Source organism: Oculina patagonica, chromosome 11 (genome assembly GCF_052425735.1).
Source record: "Oculina patagonica isolate OP01 chromosome 11, crgOcupat, whole genome shotgun sequence".
In the NCBI taxonomy this organism is placed as follows: domain Eukaryota; kingdom Metazoa; phylum Cnidaria; class Anthozoa; order Scleractinia; family Oculinidae; genus Oculina; species Oculina patagonica.
The window spans coordinates 9,474,331-9,500,452 of NC_135768.1; the positions used below are offsets into that span (position 1 = coordinate 9,474,331).

General features: G+C 38.7%; 1 protein-coding gene across 1 annotated transcript in view; it reads left to right on the forward strand.

Annotated features, from left to right (window-relative positions):
• The first annotated feature begins 4,890 nt into the window (after window positions 1-4,890).
• The window catches only part of LOC144629619 (uncharacterized), a 30,209-nt gene continuing 8,977 nt past the window's right edge, over window positions 4,891-26,122 (forward strand). Inside the window, exons 1-7 of the mRNA XM_078487855.1 lie at window positions 4,891-4,957; window positions 7,618-7,855; window positions 8,214-8,512; window positions 9,404-9,529; window positions 11,735-11,883; window positions 13,151-13,325; window positions 14,976-15,091. Coding sequence (XP_078343981.1) covers window positions 4,891-4,957; window positions 7,618-7,855; window positions 8,214-8,512; window positions 9,404-9,529; window positions 11,735-11,883; window positions 13,151-13,325; window positions 14,976-15,091 — 1,170 coding nt within the window. The remainder of the gene's footprint in view (window positions 4,958-7,617; window positions 7,856-8,213; window positions 8,513-9,403; window positions 9,530-11,734; window positions 11,884-13,150; window positions 13,326-14,975; window positions 15,092-26,122) is intronic.

Genomic DNA, 26,122 nt, shown 5'->3' on the forward strand with positions numbered 1-26,122 from the left:
TTTAGATTTAATCGAAAAAAAAATATTATAAACTTTCTTATCAAACTGATTTGGAGGTTTGCTAGAGAGCGAAACGTTGATTCTTATCGCTTATTTTTGTATTGAAACCGGGATGATTCCCGTGCAACACGAGTTTCCGTTCACGATGTTAGCAGTCCGGAAAGAGCCACGGACCACGCGCGAGATGCGTGCGAGTCTTCCACGCGCTGTCACGAAATCACAACTCGCTGAGCAGTGTGCTCCAAGCTTTCACTTTAATGATGGAAGTAAAACAAGAGCAAACTGGGACTTTGTCAGGCTGAGTTAAATTTACTTTATAATGTTTTGCCAAATACTCGCTATGGCTCGATTTTGCAAAGAAATTACTTCTTTGGATCTAAGTGACAAAACAATTCAACCCGTAAATAAGCTAATAACAAAAGTTAAGCTCAGTGTTTGCAAAGAAAGTGCTGAATTTTTCAAAAAATTCATTTAAACTAGGTATTTCTTTATCTGTTTTTGAATGGCTCTTGTAACCCTTTGTCTCGTCTGAGACTGATACAACGAAGAAAGCACCGGTTCTCGTCCGATCGCCGAAGTTTAAAGCCCCAGTTGGTGGGGCCGTGCTACTTGGATGGGTGACAAACTGGAAATACTCTTTAACCGGGTGGGGGTCTGGTGCCCCCCGGTTCATAATCTACCTTCGGTTTTTTTAACCGGGTGGGGGTCTGGTGCCCCCCCCGGTTCATAATCTACCTTCGGTTTTTTTTTTAGTTTTTTTGTCGGTAGGGCATTGAAGGTCACGCATGTTGATTGGCTTAAACAGGTCATCTTTCATCGCCCACTTGAAATTGCCTCAGTGGAGGAAGGAGAATGGGACGGAGGAAATGTTTTAAATTACTTGCCACTTGAGGGATTTAAATTACGTGCGTTATACGCGTTTTTTGTGTGTTTAACTCAACAATAAATCATCGCTTAGACCACAGAGCAAAATAGAATTGCTGCTCAGTTAGAAATGACCAGTACGACATATAATTGAAAGAGTCAAGTTATATATTATGCGTTTTAAAAGTAGAACGAAAACAACTCTGATATCTCTACCTTCAAAGTCTTCAAAAGCGATCAAAGTGCCTTTGACCTTTAATACTGACGGCCGAGTATCGTATATCGCATGTCACGCTTCAACATAACGCACTTGTTGTTGAACAGCAACAAAAGGAAATAAAACGCTGCTGGGTATACGTCTAAAAGCCTTAGGCTATTTTGTTAGCTAAAAGAGTGGTTAAACATTAACCACCCGGTTTTGAGCTACTAAGTAGCTTCTTGTTTTGTTGTTGTTGTAGTATTTTTTTGTCGGTAGGGCATTGAAGGTCGTGAACGTTGATTGGCTTAAAACTGGTCATCTTTCATCACCCACTTGAAATTGGCTCAATGGGGGAAGGGGAATAGGACGGAGGAAATGTTTTAAATTACTTGTCACTTGAGGGATTAAAATTACGTGCGTTATACGCGTTTTCCATGTGTTTAACTCAACAATAAATCATCACTTAGACCACAGTGCAAAATAGAATTGCTGCTAAGTTAGAAATGACCAGTACGAGATATAAATGAAAGAGTCACGTTATATTTTATGAGTTTTAAACTGAAGTAAAACGAAAACAACTCTCATATCTTCACCTTCAAAGTCTTCAAAAGTGATCAAAGTGCTTTGGACCTTTAATCAGTACTGACGGCCGAGTATTGTATATCGCATGTCTCGCTTCAGCATAACACACTTCTTGTTGAACAGCAACAAAAGGAAATATAAACGCTACTGGGTTCGTCTAAAAGCCTTAGGCTTTCTTGTTATCCAAAAGAGTGGGTAAACATTAACCACCCGGTTTTAAGCTACTCAGTAGCTTCTTGTTGTGAATTACTTTTCTTGTTGAAACTTGGTCTAAACGGATACTCATGCCCTATATATCAGCCAATTTTAACAGGAAAAGATACGTTGAAACTACTTTACATTAACATAATCAAATACTAACTTCATGCCCTTGAGCTCCCTCGCGTTTTTTTATGACACATTTTGTCGACGGTCAATGCCCGACCATCCGCGGGTTCTGTTCCCACAATTTGGGCCTCAGTAGTGGTCAAATGCCCGCGGGGGGATGATCTCGCTTTGAATTGACTGATACATAATAGCGGAGTGCGAGGAAAACAAGTGCCGTTATCATACGTTATATAATATAGATAACGACGGCTTATGGTGGAACTGTTAAGAAGTCGTTGGGAATGGAGGATGCGGGCTTGATAAAGAGTCTGAAGGGAATTCGAAAAGGCCAAGCTAAAGGGAAATGGCATAGTCTTTTGTACCAACTATTCAAGTCGATAGAAACCGAGAACGAGCTGTCTTATTGTTTTACCATAACTCACTGACCGATCTATTATAAAGTCTCTAAAGGGAGTTCCCTAGTGAGTTGAGTTCCTTAGTGATTTCCCTAGTGAGTTCACTTCTGAGTTCCCTAGTAGTGAGTTCCTTATTAAATTCGCTAGTGAGTTCCCTTTAATTTTGAGTTCCCTGTGGAGTTTTTTAGTGAGTACCCTCTTAAGTTCCCTGGTGAGTTCCTTAGTGAGTACCCTCTTGAGTCAGTCCCCAGTGAGTTCCTTTCTGAGTTCCCTAGTGAGTTGCCTAGTAGTGTTTTCCCTAGTGAGTTCCCTTCTGAGTTCCCTAGTAGTGAGTTCCTTAGTGAGTTCCCTAGTAGTGAGTTTCTTAGTGAGTTCCCTAGTGAGTTCCCTAGTAGTGAGTTCCCTAGTAGTGAGTTCCTTAGTGAGTTCCCAAGTAGTGAGTTCCTTAGTGAGTTCTCTAGTAGTGAGTTCCCTGCTGAGTTCCCTAGTAGTGAGTTCCCTATTAGTGAGTTTCTTAGTGAGGTCCCTAGTGAGTTCTCTTTTGGAGTTCCTTAGTGAGTTCCTTTTTGAGCTCCCTATTTAGCTCCCTAGTGATCCCTTTTGAGTTCTGCTAGTGAGTTCCCTATTGAGTTCCCTTCTGAGCCCAGTAAGTTCCCTAGTGAGTTCCTTAGTGAGTGTTTTGTACCGTTACTGAAGGAATCGATGCAAAATAAACATTAATATTCCAGTAGCCTTTGAAGTGTGTTTTGACAAATGACGAGCAACAGACTGCAATCTGAAAATAAGTGGAGAAGTGATCGCAATCTTAAAAGACTGCAATCTTACGTTTTAAAACTTATATGAGAAGTTCATGGTGTCCGCTTTATCTAGAGTCTAAACAATAAAAACTGTGATGTTGGTACCACGACAGTGTCCGTAATTCCGTTGTAGCGAGAGTCCGTAAATTAATAGCGTGAGTCATTTTCAGTAAAACCTCTACTGAGGCTTTGAATAATTAAAGAAGAACTTCTTGGCTATGGTTAAAGAAACATTTTCAGTTAATCTTAACATAACAACCCAGGGAGACCATTATGGATCGTTGGTGTTTATTAGTTCTGATGAGCTTCGTCTACTTTTCATGTCAAAGTCTAACTCACGGTAAGCAAATTAAATTGGATTTAATTTAAATTAGATTTAATTTGACCGATGTTTTAAAATATCAAAAAATAACCCGCATTGTTTGTTTCACTCTTTAAAATGTCCGTCTTTTTTTCGCTTAATGAAGAAAAATTGTACGATAAAGAGCATAAAACGCGCTTAAATATCAATTCCTCTTCTTAAACTCGCCCGCACTTGAAAGGATTTTTCGTCCTTTATATCTCCGATCTGCCAATAGGTCCCAATACGAACACAGATTTCCAAAAATTCGACATTGTTTCCAGTAAATCCATTCACATATAACATACTTACAGAAGCGAGAACGATATACAGTCGAAGCTCTCTTTTGTAACCACGACAACGATGGTGAATCCCCGTTTGAATTGTCACTTTTAAAAACTCCCGCCACCACCGTTGGGGAACACTAACTAGCCTTTTACTTTGTTGTTAAGCTCTCGAAAGTGATAACTCAAATATTATGATTGGTAATTAAACGAAACTTTAATAAGAATACACACTACCGGATCACATTTAACGTTATTAACATTATTTTGTAATACCTTTTTCTATTTTTGTTGTTGTTGTTCTTGTTATTTGGACGAATTTTTCGCGTCTGTTTTCGAGTATTTAAGGGTGCTAAACTGAAGGGCATAATTTGATGAACTCCGACCTTCTAATCCTTAGATTTTTAAAACTTCACTGTGACTTACGGGAAGGAATAACGAATTCAAGATACCCAGTAATCGTTGAACAGAAAAATAAGAAAAAGTAATCATATAGCGATTAGATACTCCAGTTCTCGCCCTTGACTAGCCTCGGTTAGAAAGCTAACAGCAGCCAAAACAGAATCATGAATATATCAACCTGCCACTGACCAGTTTGCCTATTTATTAGGGGTGATACAGTTCATAAGAAAACCAAACCCTGCGTGAAATGAACATTCTATGACAATAGAAAGATTTGATATCAAATACATAAAAACCAATGGCAACAGTTATTGTTAATGGTAATTTTTAGGAAAACATTTTTAGCAAATTGCGATGCCATTTTTTCTCTTTCGAAACATCTCTACAAAAAAGAAAAATATAAAATATTGGAGCCGTTTTCGTTCTTTTGCAATACTTAAATATTTAAACACTGTATGTGACAACCCATCAATCACCTCTTGACAGAAAATTAAGTAACATGTTCCTTGCAGGATTTCAATGTTTTAGTTCTGAATCGTACCAGTTATGGTAAATGAGCAAACCGGATAATAACAGGTTGATGAATTCTCTTCAGTCACTTGCACCCTCGAACTGATGCTTTGAATAATTTAAGAAGAACTTCCTGGCTATGGTAAAGAAACATTTCCAGTTAATTTTGATTTAACCCAAGGAGACCATTATGGATCGCTGGTGTTTATTAGTTCTGATGGGCTTTGTCTACTTTTCAAGTCAAAGTCGTACTCACGGTAAGCAAATTAGATTGCAAATTAGAGTATAGTTAATTGATTTTTTAAAGCACCAAAAATGTAACCGTCATTGTTCGATTCAATCTTTAAAATGTCCGTCGATGTTTTTTAGTTTGCTTTCGCTAAATGAAAAAATTGATGAAGAGCATAAAACGTTTAAATTGCAACTTACTCCTCTTAAACTCGCCTGCAGTTGAAAGGATTTTATTCCTCCTTAAATCACATGAAGACATGGAGGATATACCAATAAGAACACGGATTTCCAAAATTTCGACATCATTTCCATTAAATCGATAAAACGACATTTTTAATTATTATTATTTTTACCACAATTTTACGACACTTTTACCACAATAGTAAAACTCCGTTTTAATTGGCACTTAAACTCTGAATTAGTCAAAAGCTTTTGTAACCGACCGCTTCTATCTTTGGGAAATACCAACTGGTCTTTTCTTTTTGATGTTTAGAGATTACCTGAAGATCAAATCCTAGCCATATTGAAATTCATGAATTTTGATTGGATTACAGGCCATGGTATATCAGTTTATATAAAGTCCATATACCATGAACTGCAAACATAGTAGATAGCCAACGAGGCGACGCGCCTCGTTAGCTATCTACAATTATATAATAACCTGAATTCTACGCGCATTTTGATTGGTTCTTACTTATGATCTATTAGAGTACAGACGCATAGATGACGTCACGCATTGGTGTGACTCGCGCTTGTGATCAGAGTTCATAGTCCAAATCAGAGTTGCCGGCAAAGTTTTTCAAACTCGCGGGGCCATAACAAAACGAAAAAGTTCAGCTTAATTACAAATCTTCAGTGAGAAATAATACGCCAAGCATCGTCCACCTTTCGAAGTATTTAACTGGGTTTGTTAGCTTGAAGAAGACAGTGAAATATTCGAGAAATTATCGAAATCTGTATGAAAGTGTTTGACCGATAGGCATAAATAGATTGTGCTCGGCAACTTTTGAGCAACTTTTAGCGTTTTGAGCAACTTTTTGTAGTACCAGCAACCTAGGGCAACTTTTGCCTTCCTTGGCAACTTTTGAGCAACAAATTGATATAAAACCGATCCAAACCATTAAAGGTCGTTTCATTTCGAAGGATTTTATTAAGACTGGTTTTATCAAAACCGTTTTTTTTTATTCTATTTTTTTAAATTTCTTTTAATTTTTTTATCAAAATACTTGTGAGCAGCACACAGCATAACAATGGCTTTTTTGCCTCTTTTAATGATTGTAAGAATATTTAATGAAAATGTTTAAATGGCAACAAACAAACAAACACGTTTTACGTATTTATCTAAAACAAAACGACTCTAGAAAGCAAAAAACTTTTCTAAATTTTGGTGGCAACTTTTTGATATTTGAGCAACTTTAGAGCAACTTTTGGGTATATTGTGAAGCAACTTTTCCTGAATTAACTAGCACAATCTATTCATGCCTATTGACCGATGTTGTGCAGTTGGACGACTCCACGGGAAACGAATGAACGGCGGTTGAACGCTTTGGTTAATGCTTACAGATTTGAAAAACTTTCCAAATCGGAATAAAGCTTGTTCTACCCCTACTTTTTTAACTGCGCGCGCAGTTCATGTTCTGCACTTTCTCTTTTTATTAACTGCGCACAGCTGCAGTTCTTGTTCTACCCTTACTTTTTTGATGTCGGTAAAACGGCGACTCGGGGCCGGGGTCGGGTTCAATGTTTTTAAATATACTTTTTAGGGGTGTCGGTAAAACGCCGACTCGGGGCCGGGATCGGGGCAGGGGCCGGGGTCGAGGTCGGGGTCAATTTTTTTAAATATTTTTTTTAGAATACACCGAATCAACGGAAAACCGGAAGTTGCATAGAAACGAGGCTAAGTGGCCCTTGGCAGCTAGAAATTATAAAGTTTATAAAAGTGCGTGGGGCATTTCAAGTCGGAAGAAAGCATTTCCTTCACAAATTCGCACAAATCTTGATCCTTATAAGTTCAAAAGTATAAGAAAAGAAATTCAGTTAAAAACAAGTGCAGTTTCACAATGGTAAATATCAGTACTTGCTCTTAGTCTTTTTCTCTGTCCTCCCGCCGCATCAAAAAGGGGGGTGGGGGCTGATTGCAGGTTTCCCCAAAAGTCGACCGAGTGTGCCTGCAACGATTTACTGACAAAACTGAAATGAAACCGATATATTCGTGCAATATTCGTGACCCGTAGCCGTTTTGCAGCAGGCCCAGGCTATCCCCGTCGTTTTTGGCCGACAGGAGACTATCGACCACGACGTTTACGCCCGGTAATTTACGAATCGGGCGTTTTGGCCCGCCCGATTAAAAAGGCGGAAATGAAATTTATCAGCTATCTCAGCCTTTTTGGGTTTGGCCTTCGCGGAAATCCGCTGTTTACGTTGTATCGCGAGTGTTGCGACCTGCAGAACATGAAGGCAAAACAGTGACAACTGGTTGCCTGATTATATGTCTAGATTACGACACAAACCACGCGCAGGGGGAAGGACTGGAGGGTGCTTCAACTCCCTACCCCCTACCCCTCCATTCTTTACAGTAAAACGAAAAAATATAGTACTAAGAAATAAACAAAGAAAGACACGGAAAGTTAAATATAGAAACAAAACATCACTGAAAACGTTTTGCTCCTGAATTTCTTTCCACTAGCTACTGACGAAAGCCAGTGTGACAAAGCTGATTGGGTGGAGAGTCTTGACAGGGCTGGGTGGTCTAAGTGCCCACAGACGAACACTTACCTCAAGGGATTGTGGAGAAATGACCGAAAAGAGGGAGATGAACGAGTTGGACGTATCGAGTATGGAAGGTGCTGCCAAGCCTCGGAAGAAGCATTTGCTAACCAGCCTGCAGTATGTAATAATGCAAACTGGCGGATTACGTTAGACGGGTGAGCTTTTAAAATAATAATAATCCCTACAACCTCCCTCCCGTGGGGAGAGGAACTCTAGTAAATTCAGGATAGGTGTCACCGTGCCTCAAACATTCGTTAACCCTGACCCTTTTTCAGGACAGAGAATCGAGACCCAAACTCTAACACTGAATTATACTCTTTGTTAAGAGAGACTGTTCGCAGTCTAGGATTATGTACATTTAAGAAACTGACAAGACGAATACCCAATTTATACATCAGAATTAATGACGTCAAATGGTATTTTTTAACAGGGAGTTTCTGAGGGAAGAACCTGATTGATCCTTTGTACTGATCACTTACGTGAAAGTTTTCGATTATTTTTTGTGCTTTACAGGAGTAATGTCTGGGCTTTATGCCCTGGCGGTTATTTCTTGAACGGCCTCAGGAAATCAGACGGAGGAAATCTGCATAACATTGAAGAAGGACAGTGTTGCCGACCACAAAATCAACTGGAAGATGATTATGACGAATGTTATGACGAAGATGTTGGCACTTCATTCGACAATGGCGGTTGGAGCGAATGTCAACGGGCGGGATATTACATGACCGGCATCTACAAAAGTAGTTGCGACGAAATTTACTGCATTGAAAAATTTAAATGCTGCAGGATGAAAACATTAACAGTAGAAACCGGTGAGTAAGAACATTTTTATATTTCTGAACTTTTATTTTACCCCATGGCTCCACTTGAACGATTATTTCAGCCTTTTTTTTTTTCTGTGCAGAATTTTTTTTTCGGAAATTGCTTAAACCCAAGAAGCCGGTAATCATATCTCCAACTATTAAAAAGTGGATTAAACATTTAACTTGAACTGATCACTAAGTTCAATAATAACAAAGTTTTCATTAACACACACAAACAAACAAAATGCAGTCATAAACCAAGAAAAATGCAATTTGGGATCGCGAATGATCAAATTTCAAAACGCTGGGCTCTGGGCTCCGCGGAAAATTTCTTTGGGCTCCGTGCTCCACAGCCAAAAAAAGATCAGGGCTCCAGTCAGTAAAATGATCGGGCTCCGGGCTCCAAAGCAGAAATTTCTGGGCTCCGGGGCTCCAGGGACCCCCCCTTTGAGACCCTGTTTAATACTTTGCTTCAATATTCCATTCTTGGAACGAGTTATTCAGTGATTAAACAAGAATAGCTGTTGGTATCCCCCGCGACCTTAAGCTTTGTTTGTTTGTTGTGCCATTGTAGACCACGTGATGCTACCCTTCAGAATTATTTCTTTCAAATTCAAACAAATTCACGTGGAAATGAATGAATAATTTCCAGAAAGACAAAAGAACAATTCTCTTGAGAACGCAACGTGATATACAATCGGCAATTTACATACGTAGCTAAAGAGGTCTATTCAATACAGCACTGGATGCTGATTTGATACATTGTTTCCCGCCCAAGGATCGTGGGAATTTGGCCTGCATTTGCATATATTTAAGAATGAACATTTCATTTTTGTCATTAATTTACCGAGCTTAAAATTAAGCGTCTTCGTTATTTAGTGTAACAATGTTTTCTTTTAGGCACAGAAGTCCCTTCCGTGTCGAACGGATGTGCAAGGCTTTCACTGGGGGAAGGAAACACGGAAAATGTTATAATTCCACAACTTAGTTGGATCCAGACTCCATCGGTTTTGGAGATCGAAGCAGGCAAGAATATTACCTATAAAAGGGGCTTTGTCACGGATTTTACCAGATTTTTGAACAGCCAAAATTTATATTTGTGTCGTTGGAAAGCTAAAGATAATGGTCCACTTTTATTGAAAATTGCTATATTAGAGGACTGAAACTGTTAACAAGCGTCTCTGGCTGCGAATTGCAAGGATGTAAATGGATTGCAACTTGAAAACTTAAGGCTTAACTTTTCAAGTTGTTTCAGTGCGTCTTCAAAAAAATCGATATTTTTTAGCCATAGTACTATATTATTTCTGCTGTCATTGTTATATGGCTAAGATATGGAGAGCGACACTCCGGTGAAGCCATAAGCGACACAGAGTGTCACCGGCGGAGCGGGGGATTTTTTTCTTCGGGCGTCCTGGAATACAAAGCGGTCACAAGCAAACGCGGAAGAAAACAAAAACAAGGTACATACGCCCGAAGACAAAATATACGCTCCGCTGGAAGTTGATGCACCGAACACAGATCGCTAAGGGAGGGAGGGCGCGACATTTGAACTGTAGTCGTGGTGTTTTACCGTCGAAAGACCTAGAACTGAGGTGCACGCTGAAGGGGACGGTTAATATTGCACCGCTACACCAATGGGAGAGAGCCATGGGGATAATTAACCATTTCCACGGGACTTATGACCTGCATGCATAATAAAGTACTATGCAAATGACTTTGAATAGCTTGATTATCTTTCTTCAGATGTTCAAAGATAATGTTTTACATGGGTTTAGTTGCCTGCCACTAATTTCAAAACTGTTTAGATAAAAAATCTGCGAAATCCCCGTGACGTAGCTCCTTTAAAGGAAACCTCCACTTCTACGACAAATTGATGTTAAATTATTTGGAATAATGTCTAATAGTCGAAGTCTTTATTAACAATTAATGATTAATCCCAAATTTTACGAAACAATAGAGAAATAAAGTTAAATAGGAACAAAAAAGGGAAAGATTTTTGCTCTTAAATTTCCCGCGCGCCGCCATTTTGGATTTAATGACGTGATGGTTGCCGCTATTGTTTGGGACCAGGTTATCTTTTGTGTGAAACAATAGAGTAACCATTCCACGTCATAAAAACCAAAATAATGGGGCGCTGGAAGTTTTAAAGCCTTTTCTTCTTTCCATTTTCTTATTACGATTAAATGTTACTTCTCCCTTTTCCTGTAAAGTTTCAAAATGTAGACATTATTTCAACCAATTCGACGTCAACTTGTCATAAAAGTGGCGTTTCCTTTTAAATAACAGACAAATAAATCTATCCCTAAAAAAAGCTGCTCGCTGGCTATCAGTAGATGCTAGTCTGAGTGTGCTCTTAGGGACCGGTCATAACTTAGAGGGGGGAGGGCTGGTGCAAACATGGGGAGGGCAACTGTTTTTCATGCAAGCACAAAAGGGAGGGTCAAACAATTTTGTGCATGTCATTAGGGGAGGGGACATTATTTTTTATGCAAAGTTGCAAGGAGTCAATCTAGAATTCACAGTCATTCCTCTGTAAATATGATATAGCACACATTCTTTATTTGATGACTGTAGGATATTAACATGAGTTTTTAATAACACTTCTTGGTCCTATGTCTAGATTCTCTCCTGACTTGAACAAACATTAAATTGTCAAAATAGAATGTAAATATATCGTTTTAACGATTGATAACTGGTTTCTTGAAGTGATGTAAACTAGTTACTGGAGGAGGGGGGTCATTATAAATTATGCACCTGAATGGGGGAGGGTCTCCCCAAAACTGGTAGGCCAAAATAAAAATGCACCAGCCCTCCCCCTTCTAATTTAGGACCGATCTCTTACCAAATAAAGAAAGATTGATCAGCTCTCTTCGTAAATTGGGGGCTCATCTCCCATCGATTAAAACAATATGGTTACTCATTAAGTTACTTTTCTTATTTCTTAACTGATTGGAGGTGCGATAGCCAGTAATGATTATTGCAGTAAATATAGCGAGTATAGTTCAAGCCCATTGCCTTGCTCTTCTCGAGAAGCCCGGGATATAAGCTCCAGGATGCTGGGCCACTTGGCTCGAACGCAAGACCTTAACTTAGTTAAAAGCAAATTCAACCACCAAAGTATAAAAAATTTATGTATAAATTTCTACTCTTTTTAGAGAGAAAAGTACGTGAGCCTCAATCTGCGTTTTTTATAAGGGAAACTTGACCTGAATCGTTGTGTTTATGTTTTAGGTCACTACCGAGCGTTCGGACGAGTCATTCATCTGCAGTACCTGCAGGAAAGGTTAACGACACAAAACGGCTTGAACTTTGATGCTACAAGACAAACTATGGACCTTGTTGACCAAATGGATATTCTCGCAGATACAGTTTACATTGAGGTACATTAATAACCCGAGGAGTACTTCGTATAGATGACTACAGGAGGGGGTTTTCACAATGGGCGCTTTCCATTGACCAAAAATTCCGGTTTGAATTTCCAGAAATTTCCAGTGGCGAATGGAACAGCATTTTCCGATTGACTGCACCGGAATGCAAAACGAAATTTACGTATGGAAATGCGTTTAATATGGAAATTTTAACAGTACTGTTAAATGTACTGTTGCAGGTTTCTCTGACTGCAAAGATAACTCAATATTTTCGCAAATAAAAAAGCATTCCGAACAATGATACACCACTATGACCGACATCGTGGTCATAACAACAGGGACCTTTCAAAAGCCACACCAGCAACGAAAACAAAAAGGTTTAATGCGCATTAATACAATGGTTCTCCACGCGCGTTATAAATCTTTGTACGTTTCTTTGCCGCCGCCTGCAAAACAACATCGAAAATAACCGAGTAAATCTCGAGGGTTTTTTTTTCTATTTGGAAACGAACGCTTTCTTAAGTGTCATGTAGCTGCTCTCAAGTGTCCAACTCGCTAGATCACTGGCCGAAGGAACTTTGGCTGAATAGAAAATGGCGGTTTTCCAAAATTTCCGGAAAAGAGACCATTCTCGCAAGGGGCGCTTTCCATTTACATAGAATTTTCGGTGAGAGCTCTTCGAAAAATGGAACAGTGCAATTCTTTCCATCACGTAAACGGAACGGAAAGAAGCTGTTCCTTTTGAAAATTCCCGTTTTGATACAACTGCGAAGAGCCTGGTTCCAAAAAATGGCAATCGAAGGTCAAACTTTTCTACTTTATCTTCCTTCTCCCTGAAGCTTTGAAAAAGGTTGAAAGGAAAAACCCTTGCTCTTAGAGAAGAAACGTCTTCTATCTACACTCGACAGAAATATTGGATACATCTGAAGCGATTCAACGGGTAAATTTTAACGTTAACAGGTTGGTGACCTTTCTCTGCGAACGAACAGTCCGATTGTAGCAGATGGAACAGTAAATTTCCGGTCATACCGGGAAAACGGGAAAAGAGGAATAGTACCTCTGAAGGTATTCCTTTTTTTCACGAGGTCAAGAAATGTTTGATTTGTTTTTAACTCACAGACTTTGCTTAGGAGGTATACTTTCATTAATGTAATGCCATGGGTTCAATTCCCGTCGAGAACTCAGATTTTTTCTTTGTCCCACGCTCGTGAAAAATAAACATTTTGTCTTTATCACAAATGTTCACCTTTTCGTTTCTTTTGATTGATTGTTTTTGTAGGGCAACGTTCTTCTTCATGGAATCAGAAACGTGAAAATATACGCGCGCGAGATTATTGCTTCTCCAGGAAGTAGGATCGATTTCTCGGCACCAAATTGGAATCAGGTTTATCAACTACGAGTAGTTACCGGAAGTGATGGCGAAGATGGCAAGCATGGGACAAGTGGTCCGCAGGGTGAGTTAACTATAAGGAATGGGCCGATATTCGACACCAAATATTCGATACACCGATATTTTGACAATTTTGAAAAGTGTCGATACTTTTGAAAAATATCGCACTTTCGATACGTTTTCGATACTGCACACGTGACCTCAGCCTGCGGTGTTCTGGTCAGCACCCGTGGTTTAAAAATGCAATTTTGCTCAAAGAAATATCGATGTTCTTGTCAATATTTGAATTTTGTTTTGCCTTAACTTGATGTCCATACATTGCTGATGCAACAGTGAAACAAAAAGACCAAAAACTAACATTCTTGGCTAACATTTATAATGCCAGGACTGCCCAATGACATCAGGACGGAAATGACGTCATAATATCGATATCGATATCGAGAAAAAAAGCAAATATCGTATCAATATCGTATCGTTTCGAAAAACCTGTATCGGCCCATCCTTAGTTAACTATGAACTATGCACTGTGAAATATAGAAATACTGCAGACTGATCAGATGACGTGCAAAAGGCCCAAATACAATATTTCGGCTGGCCAACACCAGCCTTCTTCAGGATCATTGAATGAAACGCGATTTTATATAACAAATTGGAAATAACATGACATGGCTAAGTGACGTGTAAAAAGTGCAGAAAACTAATAATGAAATAAAAACGGAAATACAATATAATAGAGATAACCAGCTTTTACCTAAAAGGCAAATATCGTATTTACGCCTTTTGCACGTTGTCTGACTAGTGTTTGCAGTTTTTCTATATTTTTATTTGATCCAATGTAGAGCAAGTTTTGATCATACACAGTTTTTGTTTTGGTTTAAAACTTAAAAAGTTAGAAACTGTGAACATTGCTTAAGGAACTGTGTCCCAAATTTTAGCGAAATATCTAAATAACAACTTGAAACAATAGGGGAACATTTCAATAAAGCAGCAAATGCAAATGGCCTTAAAACGGATCGTAATGTGGGTTTCTGAAAAACTGTCAAGGCCATGTTGATTAATTGATTGATTGATTGATTGATTGATTGATTGATTGATTACGTGCTTACTTACTTGATTGATTGATTGATTGATTGATTGATTGATTGATTGATTGATTGATTGATTGATTGATTACGTGCTTACTTACTTGATTGATTGATTGATTGATTGATTGATTGATTGATTGATTGATTGATTGATTGATTAATGGATTGATTGTGTGGTTGGTTAGTTGGTTGGTTAGTTGGTTGGTTGATTGATTGATTGATTGATTGATTGATTGATTGATTGATTACTTAATTGATTGATTGATTAACTGACTGACTGACTGACTGACTGACTGACTGATTGATTGAGTGAGTTTTCTTAGTATTTTACAGAAACTTCCAATGAACAGTTAAAATTCTGCTTCGGTACATCTTTACGTTATGTTGTTATTAATTGCTTTGTTGCAAAGTAAACTTACTGCTTGCTGAAAATGGTGAAAATTTAATAAGCGCCCAGCCTCAAATAAGCGCCCACCTCGAGTAAGCGCCCACTCTCAAGGTCCAAAAATGTAATAAGCGCCCAGGGCGCTAAATCAATACAGTATTTGTTTCCACTGTGTTTAAGTGGCATGCCTAGTTTACAAACAATTTGGCTATATTTTTTAAGCCAATGTCTATCCTTTTTGTAGTTGAAATATTTTGTGACGTCATTAACGGAGCCCTTGAGGTCATTTCTAATGGAGGAGACGGGCACAAAGGACAAGATGGCGGCAACGGTGCTGTGGCACAGGACAGCCATGATAGGGTGAGAAGCTTAAGCGTTTTTTTAATTATTATTTAGCTTGAAAAATTTTGGTAAGATAGCTAGTTTTAAACTTATGTTATCTCAAAAGTATTTAGCTGTATTAAAGGTCCTGAAAGGGGGGGGGGGGAGTTAAAATTCCAATTCCCAGCCCAAATTTTGTCCAAATCTCAATTTCCCAGCCTATTGTTTCCCCGATTTTCCAAATCCCAGTCCCATTTCTGTGTGATTCCCAGTCCCAGTGACGCAGGTCTCATTTTTATAATAATAATAATAATAATAATAATAATAATAATAATAATAATAATAATAATACTTTATTTATATAGCGCTATTTCTATTTCTAACCAATAGCGCTTTACAAGCTATTTACAATTAAAAATTACATATCTATTTTGAAAAAGTTACAATTTGTATATAATAAAATAAAAGATCAATAAAAGAATTAAAAAAGAATAAAACGACTAACTAATTCACCTAAGTTAATTGTAAAAATACACTAAATTATAAAAATATTTAACTAAAAGCTTTCCTAAAAAGATGTGTCTTAAGTTTGCGCTTAAACTCTGAAATGTCATTGCACGATCGAATGTCTAAAGGTAAGGCATTCCAGAGTTGCGGCGAGGCTACAGAAAAAGCTCGAAATTCCAGTGAAGAAATCCCAGTGAAGATTTGCCCAAATCCCAGTTCCCATTTTACCCCTTCAGTCTTGTCCGTATTTTGCGTTGACATGTTATAAGATGGCAAACAATGGTCAGTATTAATTGTACAAATAATAGCTCCGTTAGATCTACGAATAACTTTGCGATTTTCGAAAAAATAACGTCTACCTACTGGAGGTGGATACCTGGCGATGAACTATACCACGTCTTATATTCTTCGAGGACGTGCCGGATATGAGCTTATATGTACAGGTATTTCGAGAAAGATTGTAGGAAAAAAAACACCCAAGTGCACGCGGCAAGACTGAAAAGTAGCATGGGTAGAAGAAGAGAGCTACTGCACTTGCTGAATACTAATGAAATATAACGACATGACAAGCGAGAATTTGAATGTTTTCTTTCTGTCTGTACAGACATGCGGAAACAAGGTACTTTCAGCCACGTTGAATTTTAGAAGAATTTTCTGAACTCAAAGACATGCGACATCATAATGTCAACATCATAACTCTTTCAACCGGACCTGTTCCAACCTCGTTCCCAGGGCTTTTGCCTTGGTAATTTGCAACGCCCGTTCCAAATTACCAAGGGAAAAGCCTTGGGAACGAGGTTGGACTTGCTCAAGTGGTTGTGGATTTGAACATTACCATTGTGCTAAAAATAATGCGGACAATCCGCCGCGTGCGATGTACATGTGAATTCCGTGTGGATGCAACTTGACTGACAAAATCCTAACAGACTGTAGTGGAATAGAACCGATCTTGCTATCTCGGGACAGCGTCAGGAAAAATCTTTCGCCAATTAAAAAAAATATATCTTGCTCATTTAAAAAGTAGCTCAAAACTTTTCTTATAAAAAAAGGTTCTTAGAAGATAAAGAACATAGTGGACAAAATAAAACAAAAAAAATTAATTTCGTTGGAAAGAACTTAAGAGAGGGTCCATATGAAATCCATGCAATATTAAAATTTGAGTCTACATCGACCCTCTCAGATTTCCTTTATATTTTGCATGGGGCTACATATTGAGATGATAATGCTGTAGGTAGAATATTATCGCAAAATTCTTTAACGTGTGGAAGATATCGTGGTCAACGTGCCCATGGTCGGTTTTGAGCCAAAAAATACCTAAATTTTGACCCATCTTTCGACCAAAATATCTCTGCAAGAATTGAAGCCTTTCATATAAAAATACCACTGTAATTAGTATCACCTAGTACAATTTAAATGATATCATCAAGATTTTTCATCGCTCTCACGTTTAGTAGTAAACCTATTTTAAAAATAAGGTATTTCGGGCAATGCGTGACACTAGAGATTTTAGGGTAAAATTACGTTTGAATATCGCCCATGCGGCGTTATTCTGATGGTTCCATTAGCCATTATTTTGTAAAACATTTACTAAATAATAAATTAAAGTCAAAAAAAGTATGTTAAGTTCAATCGGCACGTATGATTTTAGCGTACAAAAATGTGGTACATGTGAGCAAAACAAAAACAAAGTTCTGAAAGTTTTAGAACGAGTTTCATAACATGATGGATAGGTCGGCTGAGGACGTGAGAAATACCGCTTACATAAATCCAATAAACCTTTTAGCATCTAAAGTGGTTCGTGATGTTAATTATCCGGCTATTTAGTGCCCATAAATACAGACTTACAGCGTGAGAAAAGGTAAACAAGCCACTTGACATGTTCATCATCGATCGAATTCAAGCGTATCTTCACGTGCAGATTGGAAAGAGAAAACGTCGCTCACTCCTGTCTACCTGGTAGTTATAATGTTCACAAACAATTCTGCAAGGATTTAGTTTCCACTTTTCTCGTAAGCGATGGCCTCAGCACTTCACATTTTCATAAGCCTGGTAAGTTACTTTTCACCCGGGCGCCATGTTGTTTTGGACTAGTACCCAGTCTCTCAAGACTTGCCTCAGTGCTCGATCGAAACGCTGGAATGGACCATTGTTTTACTCGAAGCGTAGTATAGTCAGTACAGACGATTTCTTTCCGTGGCGCTCTCTGTCCAAACAATTTTTCCAGCTGCATCTTTCTGCAGACAATGTTTTTTGATGTCTTCAAACAATTTATGTGGGCATTTTGCTATTGCAAACAATTTTTTTTCAGGATTTTTGATCCCACTTGGCCACTCCTCCAAAAAAATAATGTTGCTTCCCTAACTGAATGTTTGATTTATAGTGTGGATGTCAAAACCATTAATGCCAATTGAAAGGTCTTTCAAAGGCCTTGTTAACAAAATCGAACGACCGCGCAGTTCGATTTTGTTAATAACGCGTATAATTACATACCCAATTGGACTTCACTTAATCTTTATACACTGGGGTTATATCCACCATCTCTCTAGCTCCTGTTCGTACCATATTGCAGATCAATGTGATATATGAAAAAGTTAAAGTAGCTTATACACAATATTACTTTCAAATTAATGAAAACACTAATGAAGTACTAATAAACCTTAAGTGAGGTTCTCTGCGACAAATCGCTTCGTGTGTGCTACTTCAAAAAGTCCCTGCAACAAGGCGTTTGTTCGGTGCACCTGCAGCGAATTTGGAAGAGGGAGAATGTAAACTAGTTTTTGAATTCAATACATGAAGCTCTCTCATTGGTTAGTTTATATTTTGTCGCAGAAGTGCACACACGCTGCGACAAGGCTGCTTTCACTCATTTTGTCACTGCGATCAGTCGCACGAATTTAAACTGGTTTTAGTTCATGTCTGGTGCAGCCTCGCCCTCGTGGATCATGTCTTTCGTGCGCTGTCGACATGTCGTCATGCTGACGCGTATATTTGCATTCTGCTCGCTTGCTGCAAGTAGTTTCTCTTTCGTTGCTGTAGCCTTCACTATATCCTTTTTTCTTTCATCCATGCTCTCCACTGGCTTCGGGCAGTGCGACTTAGGGCTTTCCACAAGTTGCTCGAGATTTCCCAAAAAGTTGCCCGTAACATCTCAAAAAGTTGCTCCAAATATCCAAAAAAGTTGCTTCTGATAATAAAAGTTGCTCAAAAGTTGCTCCAAAAAATTCAAAACGCTGCTTCTAATCAAGAGAATTTCTCTAAATATATGCGAATTTCCCTTTGATGGTAAGATTTGTTAGCAGTTTTATGCAATTTTACAGCAAAAGAAGTATCTAAACAACATCTTAAGGGGAAAATTTGTTAAGTAACAAGGATTCCTTTAACTGGGAAAAATCGTGAAGATATTGATGACGTCATGTTTGCTGACGAGTTTTGTAATGTTTTATACAGAATGAGCCGAATGTTGAAACGTCTTCAGATGTCCCTCGAAAATCTTCGGCAAACGTCGTAAGTCTTCGGAAACGTTCGTTTTGCCTTAGAACAGCACTCGTATAATCTTCTGAAATCTTTGGTCTGGAAATTGCTCAAAATGCAACAAGTTGCTCGAGAGGAAAAAGTTGCTCCAAGGGGGAAAAAGTTGCTCGAAACATGAAAAAATGCCAAAAAGTTGCCGAGCAACTTGTGGAAAGCCCTAGTGTGACTCAAAGGGCTTCGATGTGGAGCCGTTTTCTATAGCAACCGTCCAAGCACTTACCTCTCAGTCGGGTTTCCGCTTTCGCCTCGGGGCCACTCCGCTGGTGCCTCATTCCTTTTCATTCCCAGCCAAACCCCGCCTTCAATTTGTTGCGTAGCTTAACAGACATTAACGGCAGAGGTCTCGATCCCTGGCGCAGAACAGAATGACCGTAGACTCTGGGAGCGAGAATGGATCATTCCATCTCAAGTCTCCGGTGCATGCGCACAATTAAACCGGAACCATAAATGGCCCAGAGGGCAGAGGACGGCCCAGTTCGGTCAAGGCTGACGGAAAATGCGCAAGTTCTTGGAACGAAATTTAATATCTAAACTCGTTTATCAACCGCTGGTTTAGGGGAACGAAGTCCCTGGGAACAAGGATCCAGAACAATTTCAACAAATTTGGAATCACCTGTATCTCTGATAGTGCTCCTACTGATTTCCTAATTTAAAGCTAGAATGACGGACCGACGTATCGACGGAATTAAATGTTTGTATAAGTGTAGATCAGCGTGCCTTTTTACAACTCATGATTCGTCTTTGCCTTGACCAGGTTGTTGAAAGTTCGTTTTCAATGACACTCATAATCATACTCTTTTGTTCTATTTTATCTTTCCTGTAGGCAATCCTTAGAATAAATGTAAATGAGTGAAATACTGTAAATGATTTAATAAACGCCCCACTCTCAAATAAACGCCTCCCCCTGAGGTGTAAAATTTGTATTGGAGGCCTCTACTAATAAACGTCCCGTGTCTAATAGACCCCCCTGTTCCCCCCGTCACCCCTCCCCCCCCCCCCGCGTAAACGTTTCATGGAGTAAAAAACACGCAATTTTCTTTAGTTAGTTAATTGATTCACTCGGACATCGAAGGGACCAAAGGAGCTAGCTAGCCAGCATGGTTTACCCCGATGCGATGACGATGAAGACATCGATATCGAACAATCTGTGAACGACATCTTTAGGCTTTGCATTAGAAAAGATTAGAGTAGTCTCCTACTCACGAAATCTGTTTCCTATCTTTATCCGGGAGCAAACTACGCGTCATATTTACATACTTGTTTGTCTATTTGTTTCGTTACAGTTAGAGTGAAATCATGGGCTCCTGGTGAAATGAATACCCCTTTTCTACTAAACGCCTCATATTTATTTAAAACTCCCGCATGTACCCCTTAAATTAAAAAGCCCTGGCGTTTACAGGTTTATAAGATTATTTACGGTAAGTCAGTATTAAAGGCTAATTTTTCGATTTCAGATTTTCAAAATTAAAAAAGGTGGAAAATTAAAGCCATGGCGATTTGTGGCGTATTGGATCGTTTATAGATGACTCAATACATATCCCATGGCCCCTGAATGTCAGGTCTTTCTTGAAAGCACATAAACGAAGCCACGACAATCGCAATATGATCTGAGTCAGAGTGAAATTTGAGACATGAAATTTGAGATAAAATTCACAAGTCGGTCTGTCACGCAATCAACTATTGTCGGTGTTCTTCGAAGAACGACAGCACCAAAAACCACTTGCAATTGTGCCGCAGATTCTTACTGGATGAAAACGATGACTACATAATTTCTTTACAGTGGAAACATGTTTTTTTGTATGTGAACAAAACACGCGACCGAATTCTAAAACAAGTCGGTTTTCATGATCGGTGGATATTATATTTGATGCCTCGCCGCCAACTTGTTTTGATAACATCTGTTCTTAAATTACTATGGTGCTGGCAAATACGGCAAAACGCAGCTTACACACCAAGAGGGCGATGCCAAAAACCCTTGAAGGAAATGACTTTTATGCAATGATGCTTGCTTGTGGGGATATCTTTCAAATTGGTGCAGTACGACCAGCAGGTCGGTATGACCTTTGTGTTCGTTTGAATTTGTTTAATTTGCTTATTACCAGCCAACGACTTCCAGTAGTTTAAACTACTAACAATTTAAAAGTATTTTTATGCAAAAAGCTTCATAACGATGTTTTACTTCTTATAGCAACATTCTATTAAGTTTATATTTTACAAACTCTGAACTTATCACGATTTCCGTGTTGAGCTCATTTGCATATTGTCACGAAGTTAACACCATTTATTAATGCGAACCTGTAATTCCTCTTAAACTTAACAGAGATTTTATTTGATAAATAGAGACACCATTTCCTTGGCAATCTATTGATACTTTCAAATTCGATTGAAGAAACGCCGCATGTCTACAAACAACGACTTTTGAAACCCCACTTTTTTGATACGAATTGAATAAGGAGATTTGGAATGTTGCTTTCAGCCAAACGCAGCAAATGACACAAGTTTACTGAACGTTTTTCTATTGTTCGGGACTTGATTTGTCTTATGTAAAAGTTTCGTATCATTTCTTTTTATATTTAGCATGTAGCAGGGGATCAAACATGGTGAATATTTTTAGGTCAAATTTAAGTACTTTCCACTGTCTGACAGTTTGATTGACATTTCTCCAAAACAATAAACAATTGAACCAAAGTATTGCACATGGTTAATGTACTAGTGAAGTTACACAAGTGTGCCAAATTTGAGGGAAATCGGTGAGATGCGCTGTAGACTCGCCTGCATGGTTCTCGTGCGGACTCACTCTTAAAACTGTTTTAGTTTAACTGTTTTAGATTAACTCTGAACGTTAAACTAAAAGGCCCAACTTTTTTATGGCAGTTGAAAGAAATAGGTTCAGTCAAGAGAAAATGCAATTCCTGGTTTTCACGTGACGTAATCAAAATTCTAAAGCCCAGAATCGCAAGGCCCCTGAGTTTTTATCCTTCACTGGCTAATAGACGACATTAATATATATCCTGTTGAAGGTTTTTAGGTCGACAGCATTCGCCGTCTTAAAGATATAGTATTTTGAATTTCAGAGTTTCACACCACACTAGATCAAAGATGGCCGCCAGAAGGCTGTCACGTACGATAAAAAATGCTTCATCCTGCGATTTTTAACAATCTGAACAGTTGAGGTTTTGCGAGAAGTGTTTAAGCGAATGTGTTTACTTGTTCATGATGGTGATCTGACTGCTTTTTGTTGCAAAATTTAATGTCAAATGTTTTCATTGATTTCCGGCCGCCATGTTGGAAACAAGCAGTTGGGTTCCAACATGGCGTTTCCATATTGTGCTCTCTAAATTAATTTGCATGAAACATTTTGACGATAACTCGAGTACGGAATGACGTACAGACCTGAGACTTGGACAAATAGTTTATATAGTATTTTTCTACAACCTGTAATATTCTTGAATAGTTTTGGATTTTATTTTTTCGCGGCGTGACAGTGGCGTGGCAGTGAAAACCACCTATACACTATAACACGACATGGCAACAAATGAGGCAATTGCATTTTTACTAATTGTGGGAGGCTCGGTCGCCTAATGGTTAGCGCGCTGGACCCGGATCGAGCCAGCGCGTGGATCGAACGGTCCGGATTCGAGTCCTAGCCGGGGTCATTTTGTTTTGTTTTCTGGGCGAGACACTGGTGCCTCCAACCACCCACATGTATTAATGAGTAGAAATAATGCTCAAGGAGTTAATCGGTTCCCTGCGATGGACTAGCTTTCTAGTCCGTGAGCCAGGACCTCAAAAATCTATTTCCGTAACACCCCCAACCGAACAAAGTTTCATTGGTACCAAATCAAAGCTCAGGGCCTAGTGTTTTATATTCAACTTGTTTCCAGCTGTGAAAATGGAGCTTAACGAAGAAAATGAGGTGTTTGTAGCAGGGGGTGGGTGGGGATAAATTTGAAACCTTAAATCGGTGCTATATAACAATGCTGATATCTATAACTAAATTACACCAATATTCATTAAATTTGGAGGAGTTAATCTATTGGCAGACGCCATAGAGGCCGTTGCTAAGGCCTATTTAATGAAACATCGACACTTCAAATCCTGAGTTTCAGAATGAAAGTTAAATGGCTGCGTTTTTAATAAAAGCTGTATTAGCGCAATAAAGGTTTAAAATAGGAAGCAATGTACAAACTAAAGTACTCTCCGGATGAAGAATTTCGGAATTAGCAAGTATTTTCTTGCATTTTGAGGTATTTAATACCTTAGCAACCATTTGTTTACATGCAGACCTGCACGGTTATATCAAGCAAGTACAGCGGTTATGAAATAAATGTAGTGAAATATATTGTGCTAGAATGAAATGTGGTCGTTTTTGTACCAGTTATGTCATTATGGCAAAGATTGCTAGGCAAGGTTATTGAAAACGTTGTTCTTTATTGCCATGCGCAATGGTGAATATACTGTACTTCACAAATAGCTGGTATATCAACTTCACCAACCAAGCTCTGTTTTGAGTTTATATATGTTCCTAACTCATTGAAATTCCACGAAACATGAAGAAATAAGGAAACTGTTAAAATATGAAGACACCGCTAACACATTCCTATTTAAACAAAACGACAGCTTTTATTAACAGAAATAATGGTAAATACAAAATGCTATTGATAATGGCTCCAATGGCTCTAATCCTTTTTTTACACTCAGAACGTAATAATAATAATGATGATAATGATAATGATAATGATAACAATAATAATAATAATAATAATATCAATAATAACAATAACAATAACAATATCAATATCAATAACAATAACAATAAAAGTGATAACAGTAATTATAATTAGTATAATTTCCAGAGGTGAATTCAATTCTGATTGGTCGAGAAGCTCGGACTATGCCGCAATATTCACCGCGCTAGGCGGTGAATATGGCATCTCAAGGTTTGGCTACTAAGCCATGCCACGTTTGTCATCCAGGCCAGTGAACATGGCGGCATTTGCTGAATGAAAATTTCTCTCATTTAAAAGAAATCACTCCAAGTCCTGCATATTTAAAACATTGGGAATTTTGCAAATTGACTACCAAGGCTTTTGGACCGAAAATATTTTCAAGAGATGGTTTTCAAGGCGTTGGAATTGATCGTAAACATGGTGGTTTTGGAGATCGCTAGCGGCCATGTACTCAGTCAGATCGACTGGCAAAACATTGTTTAGTAATCTTTTCACTGGAGCTAGTAATTTCGAGAGGATTCACACAATTGCTCAGCAGTCACCAACGATTAAACAAAGGTACCAGATATCTATTTTTTTCGTAGTGTTTGTTTTGTTCCGTTTTATTGATAAAACTTGAGCGTAAATTACGATTTCACCCGATGAATTAAACTGGTTTACACGTATGCAAGCGAGCACTTGTGTTTGTTGTTTTCGTGTTATTTTATTGTTATTTTGCAGGTTTTGATATTTACCTCTGAAAATTATACTAAAACAATTATTCGCCTCAGGCTCAGTGATCATTGTTGAATAATCCCCGAGACGAAGTCGAGGGGATTATTCAACAATAATCACTGAGCCTTCGGCGAATAATTGTTAATTAAAACACATTTAAACAAGATTACTGCGTCATTTTTAAGAAAAAACTGCTATCAATGCAGGTCCTGAAAAAAAGATCTAACAATATGTATAAAGAATCACAATATTTGAAAAATACTACATAAAAAAGAAAATTTCAAACTTTCCAATGGAGTCGCAAATTCTAAAAAAATGTGTTTTCCTACACATATTAATTCTAGGTATTAACTAGTTAAAAATCAGTATCTTCGGGGTCGCTCTTATCCCCGTCTATGTACATGTCCTCCTTGCTTGACCAGTTGGTGCAACTACTGTCCTCGCAAAGACATGCATCTCTGCAAGGCATACCACTTCTTGTCCAAGATCAGCGCCGACTCCGGCACTGTACCTTGCAGCCACAACAATCCAGCTCTACCACCGCCTCAGGTGCTAGAACTTGGTCTGTCCAATGAATCGATATTCAGTTCCTGGTTTTTTTTATATATCATCCGTTACCAACTGAACTATGGGCTGTCGGGTTTGAATCCAAAACATTTCTCCAAATATAAGCCTGTAAGGTTGCTGTATATGTTTCATGAGGGCAGACATTCAGTGGTGGGAGGTGGTGCGACTGTAATTCTTCATTTTGCAGAATAATTGGTATCTAACTTGATTAACATCTTTCCCTTCCTTTCCATACAAAAGCACACAAGTTCTTCAACATCTGCGACATGTTCATCCCTGACAGGTACATTATTGTTGCCAAGGGAAAGAACTAGTTCTCGTAGTTTTTTTATTTCCTTAACTAGCTTAAAAGCTTTCATTTTCCGTTTGCCGGAGGAGGCACTAACCGAATCGCAGCCAGTCAGTGCATGAAGGCCCGGAAGCACTTTAATTTGCATACTACTTCCCCTAACTGATTGCAAACACTGGTAATGTCCACGATTCGTGAATGATTATGAGTCCTACTTACGATGGCAATTCTTGCTGGGATGTTTGTGGATGGCTTGCCAGCACTTCCACGTCGGCATCAGAAGAGTAAATACTCAATTGTCGATGGCCATTGTGAATGCATTCAGTACGTGTAAAAACATCCCAGTTCTTCCTGCTCGGTATAAAGCTCTGGGACTGCCGTTGAAAACACACGACCATCGCTTCCCGTAAGTCTTATACACTAGGAGCCATCTGTGACGTACACAACGCGTCCTTCTAGCTTGTGAGAATACGAATGTCTTACTCATTCACAAGCAAGGAAATGAAGCAGGCAAGTCTTCCCAGTGCTCAGAAATTTCTTCCATTGTCGTGAGCAACGTTGCTGTGAGCTTCTAATCTCCACAGTCTGTCCATCCCGACTGCGCTTGCTTCTTTCAAATTGAAATTACAGGGTACTGATCCCCGACAAAGTCAATTTTTATGTCATCGTTTCCTGCTAATGAAGTGATTCTATCAAGAACTCTTTCAGCTACCAGCACTATATGCACTGAAA